Source organism: Stegodyphus dumicola, chromosome 7, assembly GCF_044657685.1.
Source record: "Stegodyphus dumicola isolate Sdum_Otavi_A_Nest chromosome 7, ASM4465768v1".
NCBI classification, from domain to species: Eukaryota; Metazoa; Arthropoda; class Arachnida; order Araneae; family Eresidae; genus Stegodyphus; species Stegodyphus dumicola.
The window spans coordinates 194,202,984-194,226,007 of NC_140774.1; the positions used below are offsets into that span (position 1 = coordinate 194,202,984).

At 36.4% G+C, this 23,024-nt stretch overlaps 1 protein-coding gene across 2 annotated transcripts in view; it reads right to left on the reverse strand.

Annotated features, from left to right (window-relative positions):
* Positions 1 to 410: 410 nt before the first annotated feature.
* LOC118204990 (A disintegrin and metalloproteinase with thrombospondin motifs adt-1-like) overlaps positions 411 to 23,024 on the reverse strand; it is a 191,311-nt gene continuing 168,697 nt past the window's right edge. For both annotated transcript variants that reach the window (XM_085819796.1, XM_085819795.1), the window contains exon 13: positions 411 to 606. In XM_085819796.1, coding sequence (XP_085675922.1) covers positions 472 to 606 — 135 coding nt within the window. In that variant the 3' untranslated portion in view covers positions 411 to 471. The remainder of the gene's footprint in view (positions 607 to 23,024) is intronic.

The following is a 23,024-nucleotide window of genomic DNA, read 5'->3' on the forward strand; positions in this document are numbered from 1 at the left end:
TATAATAGGGTGACCCCTATATATAACTTCCATCAATATCCGACTGTCCGCTAGAAAAGCTTCCCACTTTGAATTACGGCATTTTTCCCACCTTCCTGGCCTGCCTTCGTGGTGTAGTGGTTCTTCACGCTGGGCCGGTATTCCAGAGGTCCGTGGTTCGATTCCCGGCGAAGGCGTTTGCTAATTTTTCATCTTGCCTGCCTCCAAAAAAATACCTACTGTCTCTACAGAATCACTAATTATTTGACTATTCTTCTAACTCCTCTTCGGTTACATCTCTTTTACTGTTGCTTTTTTTAATGCTCTGCATTTAAATATTCCATCTCGGAAATGATTTCTTTCAGGTGTATGCAAATATATAAAACTAAAAATCATTATATGTAACGAAATAAGAAAATGGTAGAAATAGGTGTATAAAAATAAGTTTATTTTACAATTTTACAATTTGATGACTATCAGGATATTTGCATCTCAAGATACCAAAAGGTTGAAAGCACTTTTAAGCTTGTCCAAAAACTCAGCCACCGCACTTTTCATATCATCCACCATTTCTTCATTGGATGGAGACGAGGATTTCATGCTCTTGCATTTACCTTGAATGCATTTCTGAAAAAGATTTCATAAAAAATATAAATTACAAATTCTTCCTGAAGATTGATCACCAAAGTGATAAATCTTTTTAAAGTGACTGAAAATTATAGCATGTATAAAAGTAATCTGTGAGTTGTTAATAATTCTGAAGTTACATGATTACACAAAAATTCGTAAGCACTTGTATTAAATACACAGAATGTAACAAAACTAATGGTCTCAAGTGTTAAGGATGAAAGAACTTTTCCAAATGAAGCAAACCATTGACCGTGCCATTTGCGGTCGGAAACCATAAGGCGAGCGGCTAAAATAGCACCTGCTTGGTGAAATTAGAGAACACAAAAAAGGCGAATACTTAAAGAACAAAGAATCTTTGTTACTGTAATCTTTGAAACTAGATACGGGAGGGCGTGAGACACACGCCTGTTTACCTATGTTAAACACCAGGTGTCCCCGTCCTCCGTCACCTGTCATCTTTTAAACAAATGCTCAAATGAATGACCACCAGTGCAATACAGGTATTGCCATCGGTGACCAAATACATCACACGCGCGTTGGAAGATTTTAGTCATTTCACGAACTTCTGCAGCTGCTACGCTAATTTTGGCAAAGTCCTCAAGTGACTAGATGGACGTCTCCCAGGGCCGTTCCCAGCGGGTGTAGTGCGTAAATCATCATGCATTTTTTTTTTTAATTTTTGTGGGGCGGCAGTCCTAGGAAAGACCGCCGGCAGCCAATGGCCTAAGAACGGCCCTGGTGTCTCGTAAACTACGTATTTTAGGTGTTCCCAGAGAAACACTCTAGGCAGAACATATCAAGAGGTCTGGGAAGCCAAGAACGGGCCCACCGCGACCAATCCATCTGTTTGGAAAGGCAATCTTCGGATAGCTTAGCACAGTCCTGAAGAAATGAGATGCCACTCCTTCGTGCTGAAACCACCTAATTATTAGAACATATGCTGGAACATTAAATCAAGCAGCACCTGCTGAAGGAAGATGAGGTACATTTCTGTTCGTCTTGGCGGTCTGGTAAAAGATACGGGCCAGTTAAGTTTACCCTGGATAAATCCTTGCCCACACATTCACACAGAACCTTTGCTGGGAGCACCTCGAACGTGGAAAATGCGAATTTACTGTGGTTCACACATGATTGTTATATAGTTTAAACATGCCGCCATATGTAAACGAAGCATCGTTAGTAAACATGATAGATGGGTGCATTATATTCTGTTGCAGGAAACAATGGGCAAATGTTACACGTTTAGGTGTCTCCAATTCATTTAAGGCCACTGAACTCGCTGGAGATGGTAAGGGTGTAATCTTTCTTCAGGTAACACACACCATATCGTCATATGGTTGACATCTTGGTCCCGAGCTGTTACTCGCGTGCTTTGTTCAGTCTAGTCGTCCATTGCCTCAAGGTCTGTCTCTATTCCATTTATCATTCTCGAGCTCACTGGTCAATCTGTGTCATGTCTTTGGCAGCAGAACGAGCCCGTCTGCAAGAATGGCGTGTGAAGGCGCTGAAATGTTCTTTGATCTGGCAACGTCCTGTTTGGAAATCGCTTTTGGCAATGTCTTACCGCTTCTGCCGCATTGCCATTGGCAGCTCCGTATATGTCATACATATGAGTTATATTCATATGCGTTATATTGCTCCATCTCTGACGACAAATAGCAGCTGTATGACGGTTTCAGCGAAAGTTTCATCCAGTCCAGAGAAAGCGCCCTCTCGGAGCTCGTTGATTGCTTTTAAACCCCACAATGTGTCGTGAAAGCTGTTTGTTTCAGAATGTTCTAACACCCCTTATAGATGTGACCGTTAATTTTGTTACACCATGTAGCTGTGTAAATTTACGTCACTTCTTACAGAACAGCAAAGACCGCGTTTAGCATTTCCGCATCAACTCTGACATTATTAACATAACATCGACAAGTAAATGGCTTTGGAAGAAACTAAGAAAATCCAGATTTATAGAACATTTTAATTTAACAGCAAAATCCTGAAATTGTAGAGTCTTTCCAGACTTTACTTTAGGGACATTTCATACGATGTACTATTTCCCATTATTGTCATAGCTTTAAGAAGTAAAAGTCATTAAAGGCGTTTATATTTTTGGAACAGCGTTTAAGCTGTAGCCAATCTTTGAAGGTAAAGTTGGGCATACGTAAATGTTCGACTGACTCAGCCGTCGACTGAATGCCAGTTCATCCTTGCTTCACTGTAACCGGTGGTTTCTTATACAGAATTTTTATAAAATCGAAAAGTTAGAATATTTAGGCAAAATCTTTATACCAGTTTCTGTGACGTAGCAAGGTCTGGTTGCCTAGTAACGAAACTCGACTTATGCCACTTACGACCGCAAAGCCGTCGTCTGAACGAAACCTTTAGCTTACTAATGTTGGTGCTGATAAGACTGATTGTTCGATCCACGTCTGAATTTCGGTGACAGCCCTGACCGCGGGATGCTTTTGTGGAGATCTCTGTGCGCAATATGAATATAAGCCATTTTGTTTTGACATTTCTATTCTACACAAAGACATCCCTTCCTTTAGACAACTAACTCTCACTTGCTTTGCGATATTTCACTAACATACCAGGTGAGGAAGTGCAGCCAGTGACTGAGAATCGAAGTTTAATCTCAAGTCATTCAGCGCAGTGTTTTCAGTACCTAGCGAATCTATTGGAAGTTACCATTTGAGGACCATTCACATTGTTGTTTATCTCAGCTAACGGAGTCAGTTCCACATGTCGACTAGCTCCGCTATACGTACAGTTCAGATTCTGCAGCTCGCTGTGCTATTGGGGAAAAATTTGTTTTGGGGACGTCTCGGCTCAGTTGTCTCCGTTAGCTCAGATAAATCCTAGTATCATTATCAGTAGCGGGCGCACCCCGACCCGCCTAACCAAACAAGTTGGTCTTATGGTCATGACAGGCCGTGCCCATTTCAACAAATGAAGAAATGAAACATAAAATATCTAAATAAGAATAATCATATGTAAATAATAATTATAAGCATAAAAGTGAAGAAAAGGAACAAATACAAACATTTAGACAAGAGCAGACACTAAAGACAAAAACAAAAAAGCGAATAACAAACACAAACAATGGTAACAACAAATTATTAAAATATACCAATTAGTGATGGCAATAAAATGCAAATATCATACACTGATTCCCACTGCCCGGCGCTCACCGTCAATAAATTTCATCGCAGATTTACATAATTGTGCGAAATCTTTATAGCATAAAAAGGGATTTTCAAAATCAATATTTTTATTGTTTCTTAAGCCATCAAAGTAGGGACAGACCTCGAGGAAATGCTTAGCATCACCAAACAGATCACATAGTTTACATTTATCGTCGTTCTGTATCTTAAACCTAGCGAAGTATCCCGGGAAACGCCCATGTCCGGTCAGAAACTGGTTAACTTCAAAATCATTAAAGATAATTTTTTTTTCCTAATCAGTTCTAAATGTTTCAAATAGCGACTTTAACTTTTAGAAGAATTCCATTGTAACTGCCATTGCTTAAAATAAAACGAATAAATAACTTTAGTTGCTATTTTGTTTTAACCCTGAACATACGGCGTCCCCCGAAACACTCCCTATGGCAGCCTCTTTTGCGAGCACATCCGCTCTCTCATTACCGTATATTCCGATATGGGCTTTAACCCAACCAAACTTAATATTAAAGGATAAGGATAGTTTTTTGGAAAAGATCTTTAATATCGATAATCAAACCATTATTATTTTCTGCATTATAAAGTGCATTTAAACAAGACATGCAATCTGTAAAAATATAGAAGTTAGAATTTCTTACAAAATTACTTTTCAATATCCATTTAAACAAAATAATTTATCATAAATCCTAGTGTTTAAAGGACCCTTTAGACATCGCAATGAATTAATTCCCCCCCCCCACACACACACAGTGGCGAGCATTTGCCTATAACGGCATTGGCCACTCCTAAGCGGCGGCCATTTTATTGTGGACCTAATAGGTTTATTGAGATACCTAATAAGAAGCCCCTGCTGCCTCCTATGAAGGAACAGACAATTTTACATCCACGCTTTCTCCTAGACTCGAACCTGGGCCCTTCGCTATCGCAGTCAGACTCTCCTAAGCACTATACCATTTGGGCGGCATTAAATTTAAGTCATCTAATGTTTTCCAGAGACTTTATTATAAACTTCGTGATATTATTGGAGCACAGAAAGACTTCATTTCTATTTCCATATGACAATGAGGAGTTGCATGTGGCCACACTCTTATTTTTTTTTTTTTTTTTTTTTTTTTTTTTTCTCTCTCTTAAACTCTTAAAGCGGTGCGGATAATTGAAATTGTACTGTATGTTAAATTTAAAGATTACTAGATATGTCTCCGCAAGAATATTTATCAATATTTTACTGTTATTTTTATCACTTTTATTTATTAAGATGTAAGGCGATAAAGTAAAATGCCTATTAAATATGTATTAAGTATACCTGAGTACATTCATTAGCTATTTTTTGAGAAATTTCTATCTTTTCATTTACAAAATGGTCTGAAAAAATTTTATATAAATTTTAGTCCGTTTAAGTTGTCAAGTGTGAAAATTCAATTGCAAAAGTAATCTTGAACAAATATGAATATAAAGGTTCAAATAAGGTAAATATAAAGGTTCAAAATCACTTTTGGTAAAAATTCAAATAAAAAATCCTCATTTTAAAGTTACTTAGAGTAGTATGCTTACCTTTAGACATCCACGTTTGGGTTCTTAAATAGAAATGTTCGATTCACGGTGTAGGAAAAGAACAGCTAAAATTCATCTTCTAACGATCGGAGAGACAAAATATAAGTAGTTTGGGGAAGCTTAAAGTATAAGCTTTAAAATAAAGCAATACAATTTTTTATCAAAATTGATGATTAGAGCGTTGTTGTTGCTAACACTCACTTGTCTGACGTAGTCAGCCCAAGTCCCACGAAATACCTCGTGGATAGGAGGGCTGAAACAAAAAATATGTATTGTTAAGAAGGAAAACTACGCAGCTGCAGGAGTGGCTCCCTTCGAAAGAAAACGGAAACAGCTGCACATGCGTGAAACATCTGTCGCCAAAAAGCGCCAAAGCTCGAAGCTAATGTCGAAGTTCGAACAGGTTCGACGAGTTCCTTTATTAAGAGTTTAAAGCTGTGTGACTCCATTTCCCCCCCCTCCATATTGAGGGATATAAAATCAGACATCAACATGCAATATGGATGATGAAAGTTCAACAGCCAGTGAAAGTGAACTTCATCTAATTTGCTTATTCATCTTTACCCGTGTTCCTCGATTTCCTGTACACGTGGCGGAGGAGGAAAATCTCAGCCAGGTTTGGTACATCACAGAGGTGGGAATTCTCGCCAACAGGTTCCGTCGCCAAATCCGTTGGCGAATTTTCCCTCTTATTTGTAGCGGCGTAGAAGACAAACTGGTTTACATTACGCCTATGGAGCCTTTCCTTCTTTACATCGACGTTCTTTGACTAGAATACGCCTGCCGTTGGCCTTGAGCACCATTCAAGTGACAGTGCCATTTTTCTCAGTTCCGCCCCCAATTTTGATAGACAGCACCCCGGGGGACGGGTCCGAGGGTTCCAAACCACAGGAGAGAACTTCCCGGCTCGCCGTATATTTATAGTGTCAATATAGTGCCGCACGGACACTATACATTTACAAACATCCATGACTTCTCCGGGATTCGATCCAGAGCCCATCAGCGGCCGAGCGGTAAAGTCGCTGAACACTGGTAGTTCGGTCCGAGGTTCGAATCCCGCGAACGGGCTGGCTGCATGAGTGTTTTCGTGGTTTTCCTCATGTGTAACGTGTATACGAGCCAGTTTCCCTTAGAAAGTCCTCCACGAAGGCACCCCTCCTCTTAGGCAGATAGCCCTCGAGGCTTTGCCGTAATTAAACAACCTAACCTAACCGGGATTCGATCCCGGGCACAGCAGTCAGCGACGCTCACCACTAAGAAGAGGAAAACAACGCTGTTTGGAACTCCTATAATTCAACGTAGCAGATTAGAACGTAGTTTGATAACTTAATTGTTTTCGAGTAAATATTAATAGTAACACTGGACTACACAAACTGGCTTTTTAACACTGGTGAATCTTTGTAACGTAGTGAATCTTTAATAATCTGCTGTTCCTGTTTTATTTTTATTATTACTTCAGAGTTTACCGTCTTAAAATTACAGTTGCGTAATTTAAATTATGATTTCACATAGTGCAGTTTATTGTCTCTTAAACGTTCGAGAATTCTTATAAGAAAAAAAGAAAGTTTTGAACAGTGACATAATAAAATACTTTTAGTAATATTTTTGTGAGTATTAAAAAAGACAAAATATTTTTATTATCAGTAGTAATAAGATACATGAAAAAAGAAATTAAAAATTTGATAATTAAAAATAAATTATATAGAGAGAGAGACTAATGCTGCTCTTGTGGTAAAAAAAAAAAAAAAAAAAAAAAAAAAAAAAGAGGTGCACAATTAGGTCTAATAGTAGTCCCATATACAAAATTTGTGTGTTGTGCTACTTATCGCACTTGTCTGGCAGTGACATCAGAACAAACCCACCCTCGTGCCAAGGAGCGCAAGATACGTCTACCGTTGGCAACCCTTTGGACTCGGTACAAGTGACAGTACGGCTTTGCACCAACCTCGCGAGAGGACTTTCGGCTCGACGCATATTTAGAGTGCCGCCATGCCGCAGCGATACTATACATTTACAAACATCCATGCCTTCTCCCGGATTCGAACCCGGGGCCTTCCACACGGCAGTCAGCGACGCTAACCACTATCACGTTTGGGTGGCAAACACAATTTAAACGCGCTATGCTTAATCGTTTTTGACTTATGCGAGATACATGCATACATACGTGCAGACGTCACGACAAAGTACCTTTTGAATATATTTTAAATACATTTAAAAATAACTTTTGGAAAGAAAAAAAATGAGTTCGTTTTTCTATCCATACGTGCAAGTGACAAGTGACGGAGGACGCGGGCACTGTCCCTTTACCATTAGGTTAATCGGTATAGCACCGCATCCACCCCTGTCTAGAGACAACACCAAAAAGAGGAGATCTACACATGAGAGCCCCCCAGCGCCGAAGCCAAACGTCGGATCCAGGCCCCCGTGCCGCTCGCTACCAAAAGAGCCACTGGGAATTTATTAAAAATCAAATAAAAATCACGTCTAAACAAGGGTAAAGACGTCACGCAAAAAAATAGTCGGCGTGGATTACAAAACGGTCAAAATGAATATTTCCGTTGAAATATGATACCTGAAATTTTTCGCGATACTTCCTTTATTTTGTACAAAGAAGTAAAAAGAATACATTTTACTTTTGCGAATCTCTGTTTGCTCTTACGGAGAGGATCCGCAGACGATGTAAAGTTTGAATAAAACTAATAGGAGGCAAGTATGGAAGACCTTTAATTTTTCTGATTTTTTTACGAAAAGAATTTCTTAAAATTCTGTTTAACTTCCACTAACATTAAAATGCAAACTATTCGTTTCCGAGTATCAGAACAATTGTGTTATATATTGTTATATATGATTGTTGTTATATATGATTCGATCCGATCCGATCCGAGCTGGTATTGCCGGATTATCGCGCTCCGCGCGATATTTCCGGCTCAATGAAATCTGCCCGAAGGGATTTGACGGGCTAATCGATTACCTAAACTCTCAAATTTTTATTACAGGAGTATTGGTTTTTCAAGATAGCTTTGCTGATTAAAATAGAATTACGTTATGAAAGTAATCCAAAATTATATAAAAAAGAAATTATATATATATATATATATATATATATATATATATATATATATATATATAAAGAATAAATAAAAAGAATTCACAATCTGTTTCGATATGTCGAAAGGTTTCATCCTTTGAACAAGCTAAATCAAAGTTTCCTTCTTCACAACTAGATGGCAGCACTACTTAAAGTTAAATTTTCTATTCCGCGTTTAATCACTAATATTATATTACCTAACTACTAAACGGGAAAGTTAGGAAGAGATTTAAACCCTGTTATATTAAACATTAGAAATTCATTACCAAAAAGAGTATCATTAAGAACAAGAATGAACTGTACGCATATATGTTAACGAGAATTTCAAAGCGAGTTTTTTTATGCGGATGAATTAGCATATTATTACGTACATTGAAAATAAATAAATTAATTAAATTAAATTTAAAAAAAAAAAAACAGATTTAAGAAGTAAATTTTTAAAAATCTGAAAGCCCTCAGATTTTACATTACGCCCAATGGAGTCTTTTTTTAACGTTTTGTGGTTACCTTTATTTATTAGATATCATGTTCTTCGCACTTAAACCATACAATTCTGTTCAACAACGATATCGCGAAACAATTTTAAAATAAACAGCATATCCTTAGAATTTCTGATATGGTATCCTTCAGTTTTTTTTTTTTTTTTTTTTTTTTTTTTTTCCCCGTACAGTGTTGCCATTTCTCGCTTTGAAATCATTGAGTTTGTTAATCAAAAATTCGTTAAAGTGTTATAAAATATGAAATGGATAATAAAACAAATTCCAAATTACGGCTTCCAGATGCATATCTTTAGAATTTTCGATACACAGTCTCGCACGCTGGAGATAAAAATGCTTTTCTTTCTATACAGTGTTGCCATTCCTCGCTTTGAAATCGTCGAGTTTCTTAATCAAAAACTCATAAATGCTTTACAAAATATGAAACAGACAGTAGAACAAATTCCAAATCGATGGCTTTAGGTACCGTTTTATCACAATGCGAGAAACATTCATACATTTATGCAGATCTGCATTATTTAATTTCTTTAAATATAATACAAGACGATAATATTTGGTGACAACAATTTGAAAAGTGATTCGCCGTTTTCAGTGAATCGACGCAAAATGCCAAAACGAAATTAATAGCCCTTTTGAGGTAACGCTTCTTTGAAAGACGCTCGCTTCGTCGCTCAGCTAAACTTTGCTGAAAAAAAGCAAAGTATAAAATGCAACGAATGGCTCTGCATAAAATGCAAATACGTCTGGATTGCACACATAATTATATCCTATCCTCTTTTTATTTACCTATTTAATAAAATTTTATGTTAAAATATATTCTTAAAATTTTCCAGCCTTTTTTTTTTATGTTCTTTGTTGATTAAAATACAATTACGTTATAAAAAGAATCCAAAATTATATTAAAAAAAAAATAAAAAATATATATATATAAAAAGAATAAATAAAAAGAATTCACAATCTGTTTCGATATGTCGAAAGGTTTCATCCTTTAAACAAGCTAAATCAAAGTTTCCATCTTCACAACTAGATGGCAGCACTGCTTAAAATTAAATTTTCTACTTCTATAAGACAGAGTTTTTTAAACTGTGGGTCGCGGGACCTGTAGTAGGGTGTCGGCAAAAATTTTGATATTTTCGAAAATTATAATAATTTTACGATTGTCAGATATTTTTGCATAATGTATCTGAAAATACATAAAGATAACACAATGCAGAAAAAGAGAAAACGTTTCGATGCGTTTTTGTTAAGAATAGAAACCCTCATTTTAATTTTTAAATTAAAGTTAAAAGTACATTACGAGTGAAGAAACTAACAGTTTCAATCACACGTGTGTCGGATTTGCGCAATGCAAGGGATCTCACAAAATTTTCGTAAATATTACGAGGTGCCCACACCAAAAGATTAAGAAATCCTGGGATTTATGCTATTAGTAACAAACCTCACTTTTTTATCTGTGTAGCGATCACGTGGTGTGAGAGACCTCGGTAGCTTCTAGTGAGTATTAGAAACTCGGTAGCTCCTAGTGTTCTTCTAGCTTGCTCGTGTCTCCATCTATTAGCGCCGGTAACAACTGCTGCAGCACACGGGTTTCGCATGAACCTTGGAGATGGTAGACCTCAGTATTCGATCCTGGCTCTGTTTAATGAGAGTCAAATTCTCCATTGCTAGCCTAAAAAGAGCTCTGGTGCGCTAGGTTCAAGAATTCCTTTTCTATCAAATTTGCGAGCGTTGAAATGCTCTCGAGATGCCAAACATTACAGCCATGTATTGCTTTTACAGAAATAATACGGCAAATATTAAAAAATGCCCGACTACATTTAACAATTTATCGGGAATTCTAAATATATTTGATGCGAAATATTGTCTCGCGAGGCGTAAAATTTAAAATTTTTCTTTAAAATTTAATTTGCTTGCTATTGATGAACAAACCGAGACATTTAAAAGCAATAAACTTAGTTCTTTATGACTTTGGTCCCCTGAAATAACATTGGCTGGATTTATTAAAAGTATTATTTATATATATATATTCTTTTGCAACACAAAATGAAGCACCATGAAGAAAGGCATGCATAAAGCTCATACACTGGTAACAAAATGATTCAAATTCAAAGCCCGCCTTTCATAGAACCCACCAGGGGCTAACAATTGAATCTTGAATTGTCAAAACAGTCACTGGTCCTGGCGACGATGTGTGCTTGTAAACGTTGAGGTAAAGTGATAAAGATCGTTAATCTCATCTTGCAATATGCTTTGCCAGGCATCCCTCTACTGCTCCTCCAGACTTGCGCCACTTTCAGATACCCAAATGTAGCGGCTTATCATATCCCATATGCATGTTCAATTGGCGAAAGGTCTCGTGAACCTTTCAGCCAAGAAAGAGCATCAGCAGTTGGAAGAGAAGACAGAAGACCATCAATTGAGCAACCGCACCATCACTACTACTTCATGTTGCATACATGACAGCATGACCACGGTGGACCTGCTGTCGTAAGAGATCCCTTCGCTGAGCACCAGGGGTAATGGCTATGTGCTCTATGCAACAGAGGCTCATTAGGACCGCTGAACTCCTATAAATGTCGGTTCACTTTTCAAACTGTTGCCACAAAATGTTAAGAGTCCTGCATTATATTTGAAGAAATTAAATAATGAAAAATCTTCATAAATGTATATATATTTCCCGCATTGCGATAAAACAACGGTACACAGAGCCATCGAATTTTGAATGACGTAATCCTACTGCGAATATGGGCATCTGAAATCCCAATTTGGAATTTTTTTATTATCGTTTTCATATTTTGTAAACCTTTAACGAATTTTTGAGTAACAAATTCAACGATTTCAAAGCGAGCAATGGCAACACTCTTACGGGGGAAAATAAACCTTTTTATCACCAGCGCGTCGAGCTGTGTATCGGAAATTCTAAAAATACGCTCAATTTAAAATTATTTTGCGACATTGCTATTGAACTAAATTTTATGGTTTAAGTGCAAAGAACATGATATTTAATAAATAAAGGAAACACACAAAACGATTAAAAAACGCTCCTTTGGACGTAATTTAAAATCTGAAGCATTTCAGATTTAAAAACATTTCAGAATCTGAAACATTTCAGATTTTTTATTATTATTTTGCATAATTTCTTTATCTTTGTGGTTTTGCAGTAACTCAGCATTAGCCTTCAATAGAGAGAGTTCTACATGGATAATGAAACAAAGAATTTGTGTGGTATCAGAAAACTCATTCACGTTTTTTGATTCAAAGCTCATATAAACCATACGATTCCCTAAGATATGTTTATTGTATCCTCGTTTTCCTAGAGTTGGACGTCTCCTTTGGTCCACCTGGCATAGCCTTTGTTTAGAATACAGATATATGGAAGGTGATCATAAAAACAAATTAGGGTAAAGGTGTTTTTCTTTACCGATGGAATGTATATATCCTATATCCTAAACGCGGATGAATTTAACGGCTGGTAATTTTTAAATTCCTACAATTAGCTCACACTCACCCTATATCTCGTTCAAATTTTCAATCGTTAATAAAATACTTTTTATTCATCCACTCAAGTTCAAATACATTTTTTTTAAACTTGCAGTGGATGACACTTAATGTTAATACAGTTTTTTCACATTTTAAAATATTTTAAATTGTTAATCTAAAAAGAAAATTTCTGCATTTTTAAAATTTTTTCTTTGTTGACCTAAGTAGGAATTGACTTTAAAAATGTTTTATTTAATTATTTTTATTATTATTAAGTAATTTTTATGAATTATTATTATTATTAAAAGTTTAAATTTTTTTAAATTTTTAATTAAATTTTTTCTTTTCATTTAAAAATTTTTCTTTATTGTTTAAAATTTTGTCTTTTGTTTCTTTTTCTTTTCTTTGTTTGAAGTAGGAATTTAATTTTTTATTTAATTAATTTTTAATCGTTAATAAAGTACTTTTTATTCATCCATTCAAGTTCAAAAACACATTTAAAATTTTTACTTTAAAAATTTTCTTTTTGTGTTTTTAATTTTTTTTTCATTTTTGTAATTTTTGATGTTTTTGATAAAAATGCTTTATTTAATTATTTTTAATTAATTAATTAATTAATTTTCAGTCGTTTATAAAATACTTTTTATTCATCCATTCAAGTGAAAATACATTTTTTAACTTGTAGTGGATGACGATGTTAATATAGTTTTTTCACATATTAATTTTTTAAAATTTTTAATTTAAATTTTTTTGTGTGTGTTTTTAAAATTTTTCTTTGTCAGCCTAGGTAGGAATTGACTTTAAAAAAAAAAAAAAAAAATTTATATTACTTGCTGTACAATCTTCTCTTGCTCCTTTTTTTGCAGTGTTGTATATTTAATTGAATAATACAGAATTTATACATAGTTTGTGTTTCTTTTGTGTACTTCTAATTCTCTTTTTAGACAACTACACGATTTGGCTTTAGCATCGTGAACAGTATTGAGATCCAGTATTGAGAATTGAGATCCATTTTACAACAGTATTGAGATCCATAATAGTAATGTGATTTAAATATAATCCACTTTTAGAGTTTCTCTGAAAACTCAATAAACGCTTTTGTTATATGATGATTCAGAGTTTTCTTCAACAAACATTTACAAAACATTTAAGCAAGAAAATATTTGAATTTTCGCCCGACTTCGAAAGATAAATTCAGTCTCCTTGACGAGTTCTTCGAAGATAAGCAATGTGCATAGAAATGAATACCGAGAGTAAAATGGCAGGGAGTCTCTGTCATAAAAATCTTCCCAGGAATCGAAACTTCTCGCTGAGATGATTCTTTTATGCTCAAGGTCGACATGTAAGAAAAATTTATTTTCTCTGCAAAAAGCAATTATGGTAACAGCGCCCCTTGGATATTGCTAATGCATGTGCGTGTGGTAAGAAAGCATTGAAATTATTAGTTTTTATTCGTACGTACTGGTTCCTGCTTTTGCGTAATAAACTGCTATTCAGAAAATACACTAGAACTTCAGTTATCCGGACAAACTGGGGTCAGGGTCCATTCGGATAACTGGGATGACTATTTACTATCCATCAAATACTTGTTTGCTGTGATGAAAATGAAAGAATACAATTTTACCGGTTATCTTGTCACATTTCAACAAAGATCATAACAGCTAAAAAATCTGATGTGTACACCACATGACTTCCTTGTACGGAATATTAAATTATACGCATATTTTCTTGCATTTCCTTTAAACTTATTGAATTAAATTTATTTCGTCGATAGCGCATAAACCACGATGCACTCTTTAAATTCACTGTATTTGTTTACCATAGCGACACTCTGGCGATAGGTTCACTTAACAGTTTTACATTTCGTTCATATTATAACTCAGAATGCACAAAATTTATATCATTTGAAGAATTATCTAATCGTTGTCACATGTTCTATTCAAATACTATAATAAATCTAGAACGATGCATAAAAGATATTAAGCAAACAAAACAAACAGTTTTTCCCAGACGATTCAGTATTTCTCATTCAATTAATTCAGTTCTCATTTGGCGACAAGGCAAAAATACATAAAAACTCAAAATATTATCTATATTAAAAATTACTAAGTAAATCTTAAACACTTATATCCTCGAAAACATCCCAGAAAGGATTAAGCATGATTTAATTCGAAATAATAAATGAATCTTTGTTGTTGCGAAGCTTACTCTCTCTAGATTGGCACCAAATCTACTATTCTGCTGTTTCAAATGTAAACAAATATGTCCGCCATGTTGTTTAAAAAATTAGGCTTAACCGCGCTTAAACAGCTTTTAAATTGTTGATTAATTGTACAAATATTGCTTGTAGATTTCCTAAAGGCATAAAAATTTTAACCGGAAGATAAGAACATAATTCAATCATTTTTAAAGCAAAAAATGCGCAATTTACAAACATATAAGAGTAAAGAAACTGAGATCACTGAGCCGGGTAACAGAGTGGATATATATATATATAAATAAATATGCGTTTGATGCGGCCGATTGCAACCAAAATACGAGGTGCACATCTACATGTTATAAGAGTCCTATATACAAAATTTCAACGTTCTGAGGCTACTCGTTTTTGAGTTATGCGAAATACGAACGCCACGAAAAATTCTCTTCAGAATTCATTTTAAAGCACTTTTGCAATTTTTTTTGGAGGAAAAGAGTCTTTTATTCTGTCTTTACGTACAGATGTCACGCAAAGACATCGTTAAATTTGATTCGATAGCGGTCAAAATGGATATTTTCGTTGAAATATGCTACCTGAAACTTTTCGGGATTACAATACTTCCTTTTTACTTCGTACAAGGAAGTAAAAAAGGAAGTTGCAATTAATCCTCCCTGAGACGACCATTAACAGTTCCAGGTATTTTTGTTTTCGGTGGAGAGTATCGTCTTAGAGAGATGAAGTTCAATATTACTCTGTGCATGTGTTATCAGAAATATTAATCATATTGTTAAGAATTTTGTTATTTAAATAGCTAATTTTAGTAGGATTATAATTGAAATTGTTGTATTTCTCAGTGCAATCCAACACGAGACAAATTTTAAGAGAAAGCTGCACAGAAAAAGTAAGATAACAGGGGCACTTGCATTTAACATTGAGTAAATGTATTTCTCGGTAATTTGTATCGAAATTGAACAAATGTAATCGACCACTATGTTGGCTGTAATCGTAATTCCATCCTCTTGTTGTTTTCCAGAAATCTCCAGAAGCAGAGAGTACTAGAAATATCTCGCGACCGGTTGAAAACTATAAAAAGTCAGACAGATAGCATCTTAGCTTAGTTGCTTAGTTACTATTGTTGCCAGTTCTTACCTTTTCGCGTGAGTTGGAAAAAACCCGAGTTAGCCTTCTCTTTAAATGCGCTATGTATTGTGTCGTAGTTAACGATTTTAATGGTCTGAAGTATAATTACTGATTATATTGCGTGATATTGTGAACCCTTAAACGAATATCTCTGAGGAAAATTTCAGTGTTCTCATATATTTCTGTTGATAAGAATAAATTTTATTAAATTAATATCGGACTTGTACATTCAATCTATTACAAACCCGTTACACGTAACAATATGTAAAGGTAATTAATTGCCAGGAGAAGTTTCACAGTACATTTATTGAGTACGCTTTACTTTTCGGCTAATCTTTGGAATATGATAAAAGGTAGTTCGGCGACATTTTGGTAAGGCGATAAAGGTTACTAGCTAGGACTTTAGCAGTGTGCATGGATAAAGTCAAGAGTGTGCGCAATGCCATTTTTGTGCAATTCTGGGATGTTTTTTTAAGTGAAAATAGGTCGACGTGTACATGGATGATACCGTGTATGTGCAATTCTTAAAATCGCGGCAAGCAGTTTGCGATTCTGCACTTTCTCCCAATTTCGCACCTAATCTTCGACATGATTAAGCATTTTTGTTCCATAAAAGTTCTAGTATAAACGTAATTCGGCTAGCAGATTGTTGCAAAAAATGTTGAGTAAAAAAAAAAACATGCCTTTACTTCGTGAAAACAAAATGGCGTCCAAAACAAAACTAGAGGTTGCTGTAGCAGGGTTGGTCGCCACATTTTCGCCAAAAAATCCCCAAGTTACCATAATCCAAAGATTAACCAACTTTTCTTTTAGAGAAAACACAAAATGCACTAATTTTGATGAACTTGAAGAGACGTCTTAAACACACAAATTGTTTTTGTTTGAAATAAAATAAAAGTATTGTTGCGTGCGTACGGGTTCGTTATGAAATGAATGCACAAGTCCGATGAAAAATGAACAAAAATTTATTATTATCACAACAAAAATGCTTAAATTTTCTCAAATTATCATGCAGTATTACAATATCTCACAGTAGTTATCTTTTAACTACTCAAATGCCCAATAGAACGTCATTCAAAACAGCTAAAGAATGCTAATCCGCGAATTCGCTACAATCAACAAGAGCAGTTTTCTAAACAACAACAAACTAAGCAACTACTACAAACTGAGATGTTTTCCTCCTTTTATAAGATTTTAAAATCACGCGCTAGAATGTTCCAGCACTTTCTCGAAATCAAAAAGAGATATTTATTTATTTAACGCACGCGCTCTTGTATTTTCAATTTTCCGGCTTAGCTTTCTTTTAATATTCGTCACGCGCTGCACTGCGCGAGAAATAAAACCATTTAATTTCTAATTGAACTAACATTAGCTTTTTAAATACCAAATTCGTAACACTGCCCCCTTCCCAAGGACTGCACGTCCCGGGCAGTACAATCCCTGGACTGGAAGCTAAACTTACAACTGTGGCATAAATGCAACTGAGGCATAAACATTACATTACAATATCAAACAATATAAACAATAAATGCAATAACTAACTTAAACAAATCAAATGCTATCAAATACTAAATACAAAACAAATACTAAATACAAATCAAATACTAAATGCAAATCAAATACTAAATACAAATCAAATCAAATACACATTTATAAACAAAAAGGACCATGGTCTGATACTATTTACAATTATTTACATTAGGTACTATGGCCATAGTAATAAGCTAACCTGTCGTGAGAGTTCGAAGACTCACGGATCCGAACCATGACGTCATTCGTGTTCAGCACTGTATATGGACCATCCGAAGGTGACTGTAATTTAGGACTCAGTCCTTTTCGTTGAATTGGGTTTTACAACCACACCTTGTCTCCTCTGTCTAGTAGCTCTTGTGTCGCATCTGGTCTTCATTTTCTCCGTTGCCAAGTTGACTCGCTTTCGTGCAGAACGGTGCATCCCCTCAAACCGGGCCTGGGCATCTTGGATGTGTTCCTCAGGCGATGAAGGCGCATCCGTAGGGCGACTAAACAGGCGGTCACAAGGCAGACGAAGGTCTCGACCGAAGAGCTTCTGGGATGGAGAATAGCTGGTAGTCTTGAGTTTCTTTTCGACCCTGGTATGATTTCGGCAGCTTCCCGAGCTCGATCTTTCGGACAAGGCGTCGACATTTCCAGGCGAGGATCCCTTTTGAGGATGGATAGTCATGCCATCAGATGCTGAAAGCAGCTTATTGTTTTTGAAATCTAAGGAAAAATTGTATTTCCTTAAAAAGTCCAATCCGAGTATGCATGGATCTGTAATATCCGCCACATATGCCGTGTGATGGTAGGCGGCACTTCCAAACGTGATGTTTACGTTTAACTTCCCAGTTATGTCGATCTTGTCACCAGACGCAGTCTGAAGGGTAACACAGGATGGCGTCCAAATAAGTTTATCTTTAAACTGTTCAGCTAAATCTTTCCTAATGATGGTAACATTAGCTCCTGTGTCAATGATCATATTGCAAGGAACTCCATCGATATTCCCATTGATGGACAGTCCGTTATTGTTGCCACTCACTATAGAGATCTTAAGCGCTTGAAAACAGGGTTTTTCATTATCTGGCAACCTTCGTTCCTTGATATGGTCATTAATTTGTTTCCTGCGTCGTTGCTCAGAAATTGTCTCAATTTTCGTACCCTGGGGTGTTCTGCAATTCTTTCGTACGTGGCCTTCAGCTCCACAGTTCCAGCACTTTGGTTTCTTGTCAGTCCTTTTCCTTCCCGTGGCATTTAATTGTCTGTTTAAATCGTATGCCTTATTTTCCGTGCTCTGGGGAGTTCTGCAGTTCCTTCGTAGGTGGCCTTCAACACCGCAATTCCAGCACTTTAGGATCGTTTTGTTTCACCACTATTCCATCTTAAAGCATTCACTGGTCTTGTCAACTCATCCGTTTCATTATCCGTGCCTTGGGGTGTTCTGCAATGCCGTCGTAGGTGACCTTCAGAACCACATCTCCAACATCTTACAGCCACTTTGTTCTCACTGCTACTTCGTATCAAAGCATCGACTTGTCTGGATAAATCATCTAAACGAGCCATCAATTGGTCCCCTGGGTCGTGGACTCGCACAGCTCTGACTGGGTAGCGATCCCTAAGAGTTGCTTGCTGGGCTGCTTCCAATTTCATGGCGTACACTAAAGCGCTTTTCAAATCTTTAACATCCGCCATTCGCAGTGCTTTCTGTATTTCAGGGTCCCGGATGCCATCGACGAAATATTGCAGCGACAGGATTTCCCTCGTTTCTCTCGTGCACTCCCGTAAAGGCAAGGTGGGACAGCCTTTCAACATCCGTGGCGAGTTCCTGGAGTGATTCGGTGGGCTTCTGTTGACGGGATTTTAATTGAAGCCTGCTGTAGTCTTTTAAACATTTCGCGCCAAAGCGCAGCTCCAATGCGCCGGATAGAGCTTCGAAGTCAAGTCTTTGGTTTTCAGGAAGCGTCTGCAGGATATCCGCTGCGTCTGCTCTCAGCGAAGCGGCGAGATGATAGGCCTTAGTTTGGGAATCCCATCCATTCGCATCCGCCACTATAGAAAATTGTGTTTTATACACTTGCCAGGAGGTCTTCCCATCATATGTGGATAGCTTCAGAAATGGACGAGCAGGCATCGGTAAGAATTTAAAATCATCATTCTTGCTCCCTGCCGTCGCTACGAATTTCTTTAAAGTGTCAACTTCTTTGGCGACGACAGCAGAAATTCTGTCTTCGATTTGTTGTTCAATATGTCCTTGGAAGGCCGAAACTCTTCCTTCGACTTGTCGCTCCACAGCCGACACTCTATCTTCTATTTCATCTTTGACAGAAGAAACCTTTTCTTCAATTTGCCCAACTTTATTTTCAACCACATCTATTCTACCTTCCATAGCATCGAATTTGGTTTCTATTATGCAGGCAATTTCTCTTTTCATTTCGTATTGACTTTCTTCAATCTTTACTTGTACGGCTTTTATTTCGTCTTTAAAAGTTAATTGACCAGCTTGAATGGCCTTCATCTCTTCCTTAACGGATTCTTGGCCCAATTTCATCTCGCCTTAAATTTCTTCTTTAACGGAGTTGACGGCTCCTTCCCTCTTTTCTTGGAAAGCAGTAAATGCAGTCATCATTTGCCTGAATTGTTCTTCCATCGCTCTTGTTATTGGCATTCAAATCCCACTTCTGACACCAAAAATTGTTGCGTGCGTACGGGTTCGTTATGAAATGAATGCACAAGTCCGATGAAAAATGAACAAAAATTTATTATTATCACAACAAAAATGCTTAAATTTTCTCAAATTATCATGCAGTATTACAATATCTCACAGTAGTTATCTTTTAACTACTCAAATATCCAATAGAACGTAATTCAAAACAGCTAAAGAACGCTAATCCGCGAATTCGCTACAATCAACAAGAGCAGTTTTCTAAACAACAACAAACTAAGCAACTACTACAAACTGAGATGTTTTCCTCCTTTTATAAGATTTTAAAATCACGCGCTAGAATTTTCCGGTACTTTCTCGAAATCAAAAAGAGATATTTATTTATTTAATGCCCGCGCTCTTGTATTTTCATTTTTCCGGCTTAGCTTTCTTTTAATATTCGTCACGCACTGCACTGCGCGAGAAATAAAACCATTTAATTTATAATTGAACTAACATTAGCTTTTTAAATACCAAATTCGTAACAGTATTAAATTAATTTTTATTTTTGTAGATGCTTAAACAATTAAACATATATTCCTTATTTTTATGTTTACTACAGTAATGGAAATAAGAAACTGCTTTTACTTGTGTGAAATAAAACACATACTCCATTTCTATACCATTAAAATTAATCTAAGACCAAAAATAAAGAACTAGAATGAAGTACACTCGGTGTGTTGGTGTATTTAATTATGGCAAAGCACACTAGGGCTATCTGCCTAAGAGGAGGGATGCCTTTCGTGCAGGACTTTCTAAGGGAAACTGGCTCGTATACACGTTACACATGGAGAAAACCGCGAAAACACACATCCAGCCAGCCCGTTCGCGGGATTCGAACCTCAACCGAACTACCAGTGTTCAGCGACTTTACCGCTCGGCCGCTGGTGGGCTGAAGTACACTCGCTTTTTTAAGTTATTATTATTATTGGAACGAATTCGGAGTTTTCTTTACATCTGAAACTACCAGTTTTACAGATACTTGATTTACACAACAGCGAGAGGGGTATACGTTCTAGACTTCCTTTTTCAAAGACGTCTCCAAATCCTGTCACGATATTTTAAAATAAGCAAAATTTTATTTATTATTTTTTAGTTTAAAGTTTAAAAAATATTAAATTAGAAGAAGGAATAAAATTTTAAATTTTGTATATTAAAATTAGGCGAATCAGCAATGTTATTTGGGCAGAGATTTCGAATAAACAATCACCAAATTCGAGGGCGATCAGACGCAGGTTCGTCTAACTGCAAAATGGGAAATAACTGCAAAATGGGAGGAGCCATATTTATATTTATATCGAAAGCATTAGGCGGAGCAGAGCAAACATAAATGTAGCGCCATCTATCGAGTAAAGTAGTCATGAAACATGAAAAACTAAGATATTAGAATTCTAATAGGAAAGACTATTGTTTTAGATTCCTTGTTCAAAAATCAAACCTTCGATCGTAATTTTGTTCTTAGATTGGTCGTTTGTCGATATTCTCCGATATCGTTTAGCGAAGTCTCAGTTTGTAAATGAGTGCGAATTTGAGTAGGCAGTATCTGTTATTCGATTACCATGCAGAGATCATTAGACGTTTTATATTATTTCGAAGTAGAATACATGAAAAATGTGCTATGCAGTCGCCAGGACTTGAACCCCGGACGTTCCGATTGTTAGACGAGCGTGCTTTCTGTTTACACCAAGAAGGTACGCGGTAAAGAAGAAGAAAATCTTTACATTCTCCCTCACTGAAAGGACGACCGGGGAGGAAGCGACCCAATCGCCAAAACCTGTCCCTTGAGGAGGGGTTGGATCGGATTTCCGGCACCGACCACTTATTGGGGGAAGACCGGGGTCTAGTCTGGCCTTTCTGGATAACTGCAAAAATAATACGGACACCCATCATTAGGTGTGTAACTGATAAGAACATGAAGTTATGACGTATTGAAGAAGACATAGGTTTAAAAACTGGTTAATATATAAGTTCCACTCTCCACAACATAGATCCTATCCATGACAATGTAATGATTAATTGATCGTATATTTATTTTTCATACGGATTATTATGTAACAATTATTGTATAGATGACATTGTCAATTTAGCATTGTAATATTACTGTCATTGATTCAGTGAATGCCGCTGGCGGTGGATGGTAGATTCTTTTCCGTCGCATGGACATATAACTCTGATTGGTGCAGAACCTTAGGTCGGAGGTCCATGCGACTGCGTATCAGTCTGGCCTTTCTGAGAGGGGATTAGTTAAGAGGCAAGTGACGTTCAATATATAGCCCTTCACGCCTCTAATCTGACATAGGCCTTCTCGTGGCCCCACTGATAGCCAGGTTTGCCTGGGCTAACTATGTTCGGATGACCTCCCCGAGGGGCGGTCGAATGGGACCGGCAATCCCTGCATACTGGCTAGATCAATATCTAGACACACTCGACTTCAGAGGCAAAATTAACAGTCTTGATAGTGACTAGAACAATTGTTTATACGGTGGTAAGTTCAGGCTCTGCAGGGATCATATGGTACCAGATTTTAAAATGACTACTGTAAGTTTTTCTTCACGGACAATATATGACCCATTTATGACCATGGACCACCACCTTATATCATATATAACCATGAACCACCACCATATATGACCATATATAACCATGGACAACCACCACATATAACCTATATATGACCATGGACCACCACCTTATACCATCATATATGACCATGGACCACCACCACTTTATACCACCATATATGACCATGGACCAATCTAGAGAAACTTAGCTTCGCAATAACAAAGGTAACGCCTTCATTTATTGTTGCCAATTAAATCATGCTTAATACTGTTTGGAATTTTTTCGAGGAAATAAGTGTTTAGAATTTACTTCGCAATTTTTAATATACATATTTTGAGTTTTTATGTATTTTTGCCTTCTCACGAAGTGAGAACTGAATTCATTGAATGAGAAATACTCAATCGTCTGTGAAAAACTGTTTCTTTTTTGCTTTGTTTGCTTAATTTCTTTTATACATCATTCTAGCTTTATTATAGCATTTGAATAGAATATGTGGCAACGATTATATAATTCTTAA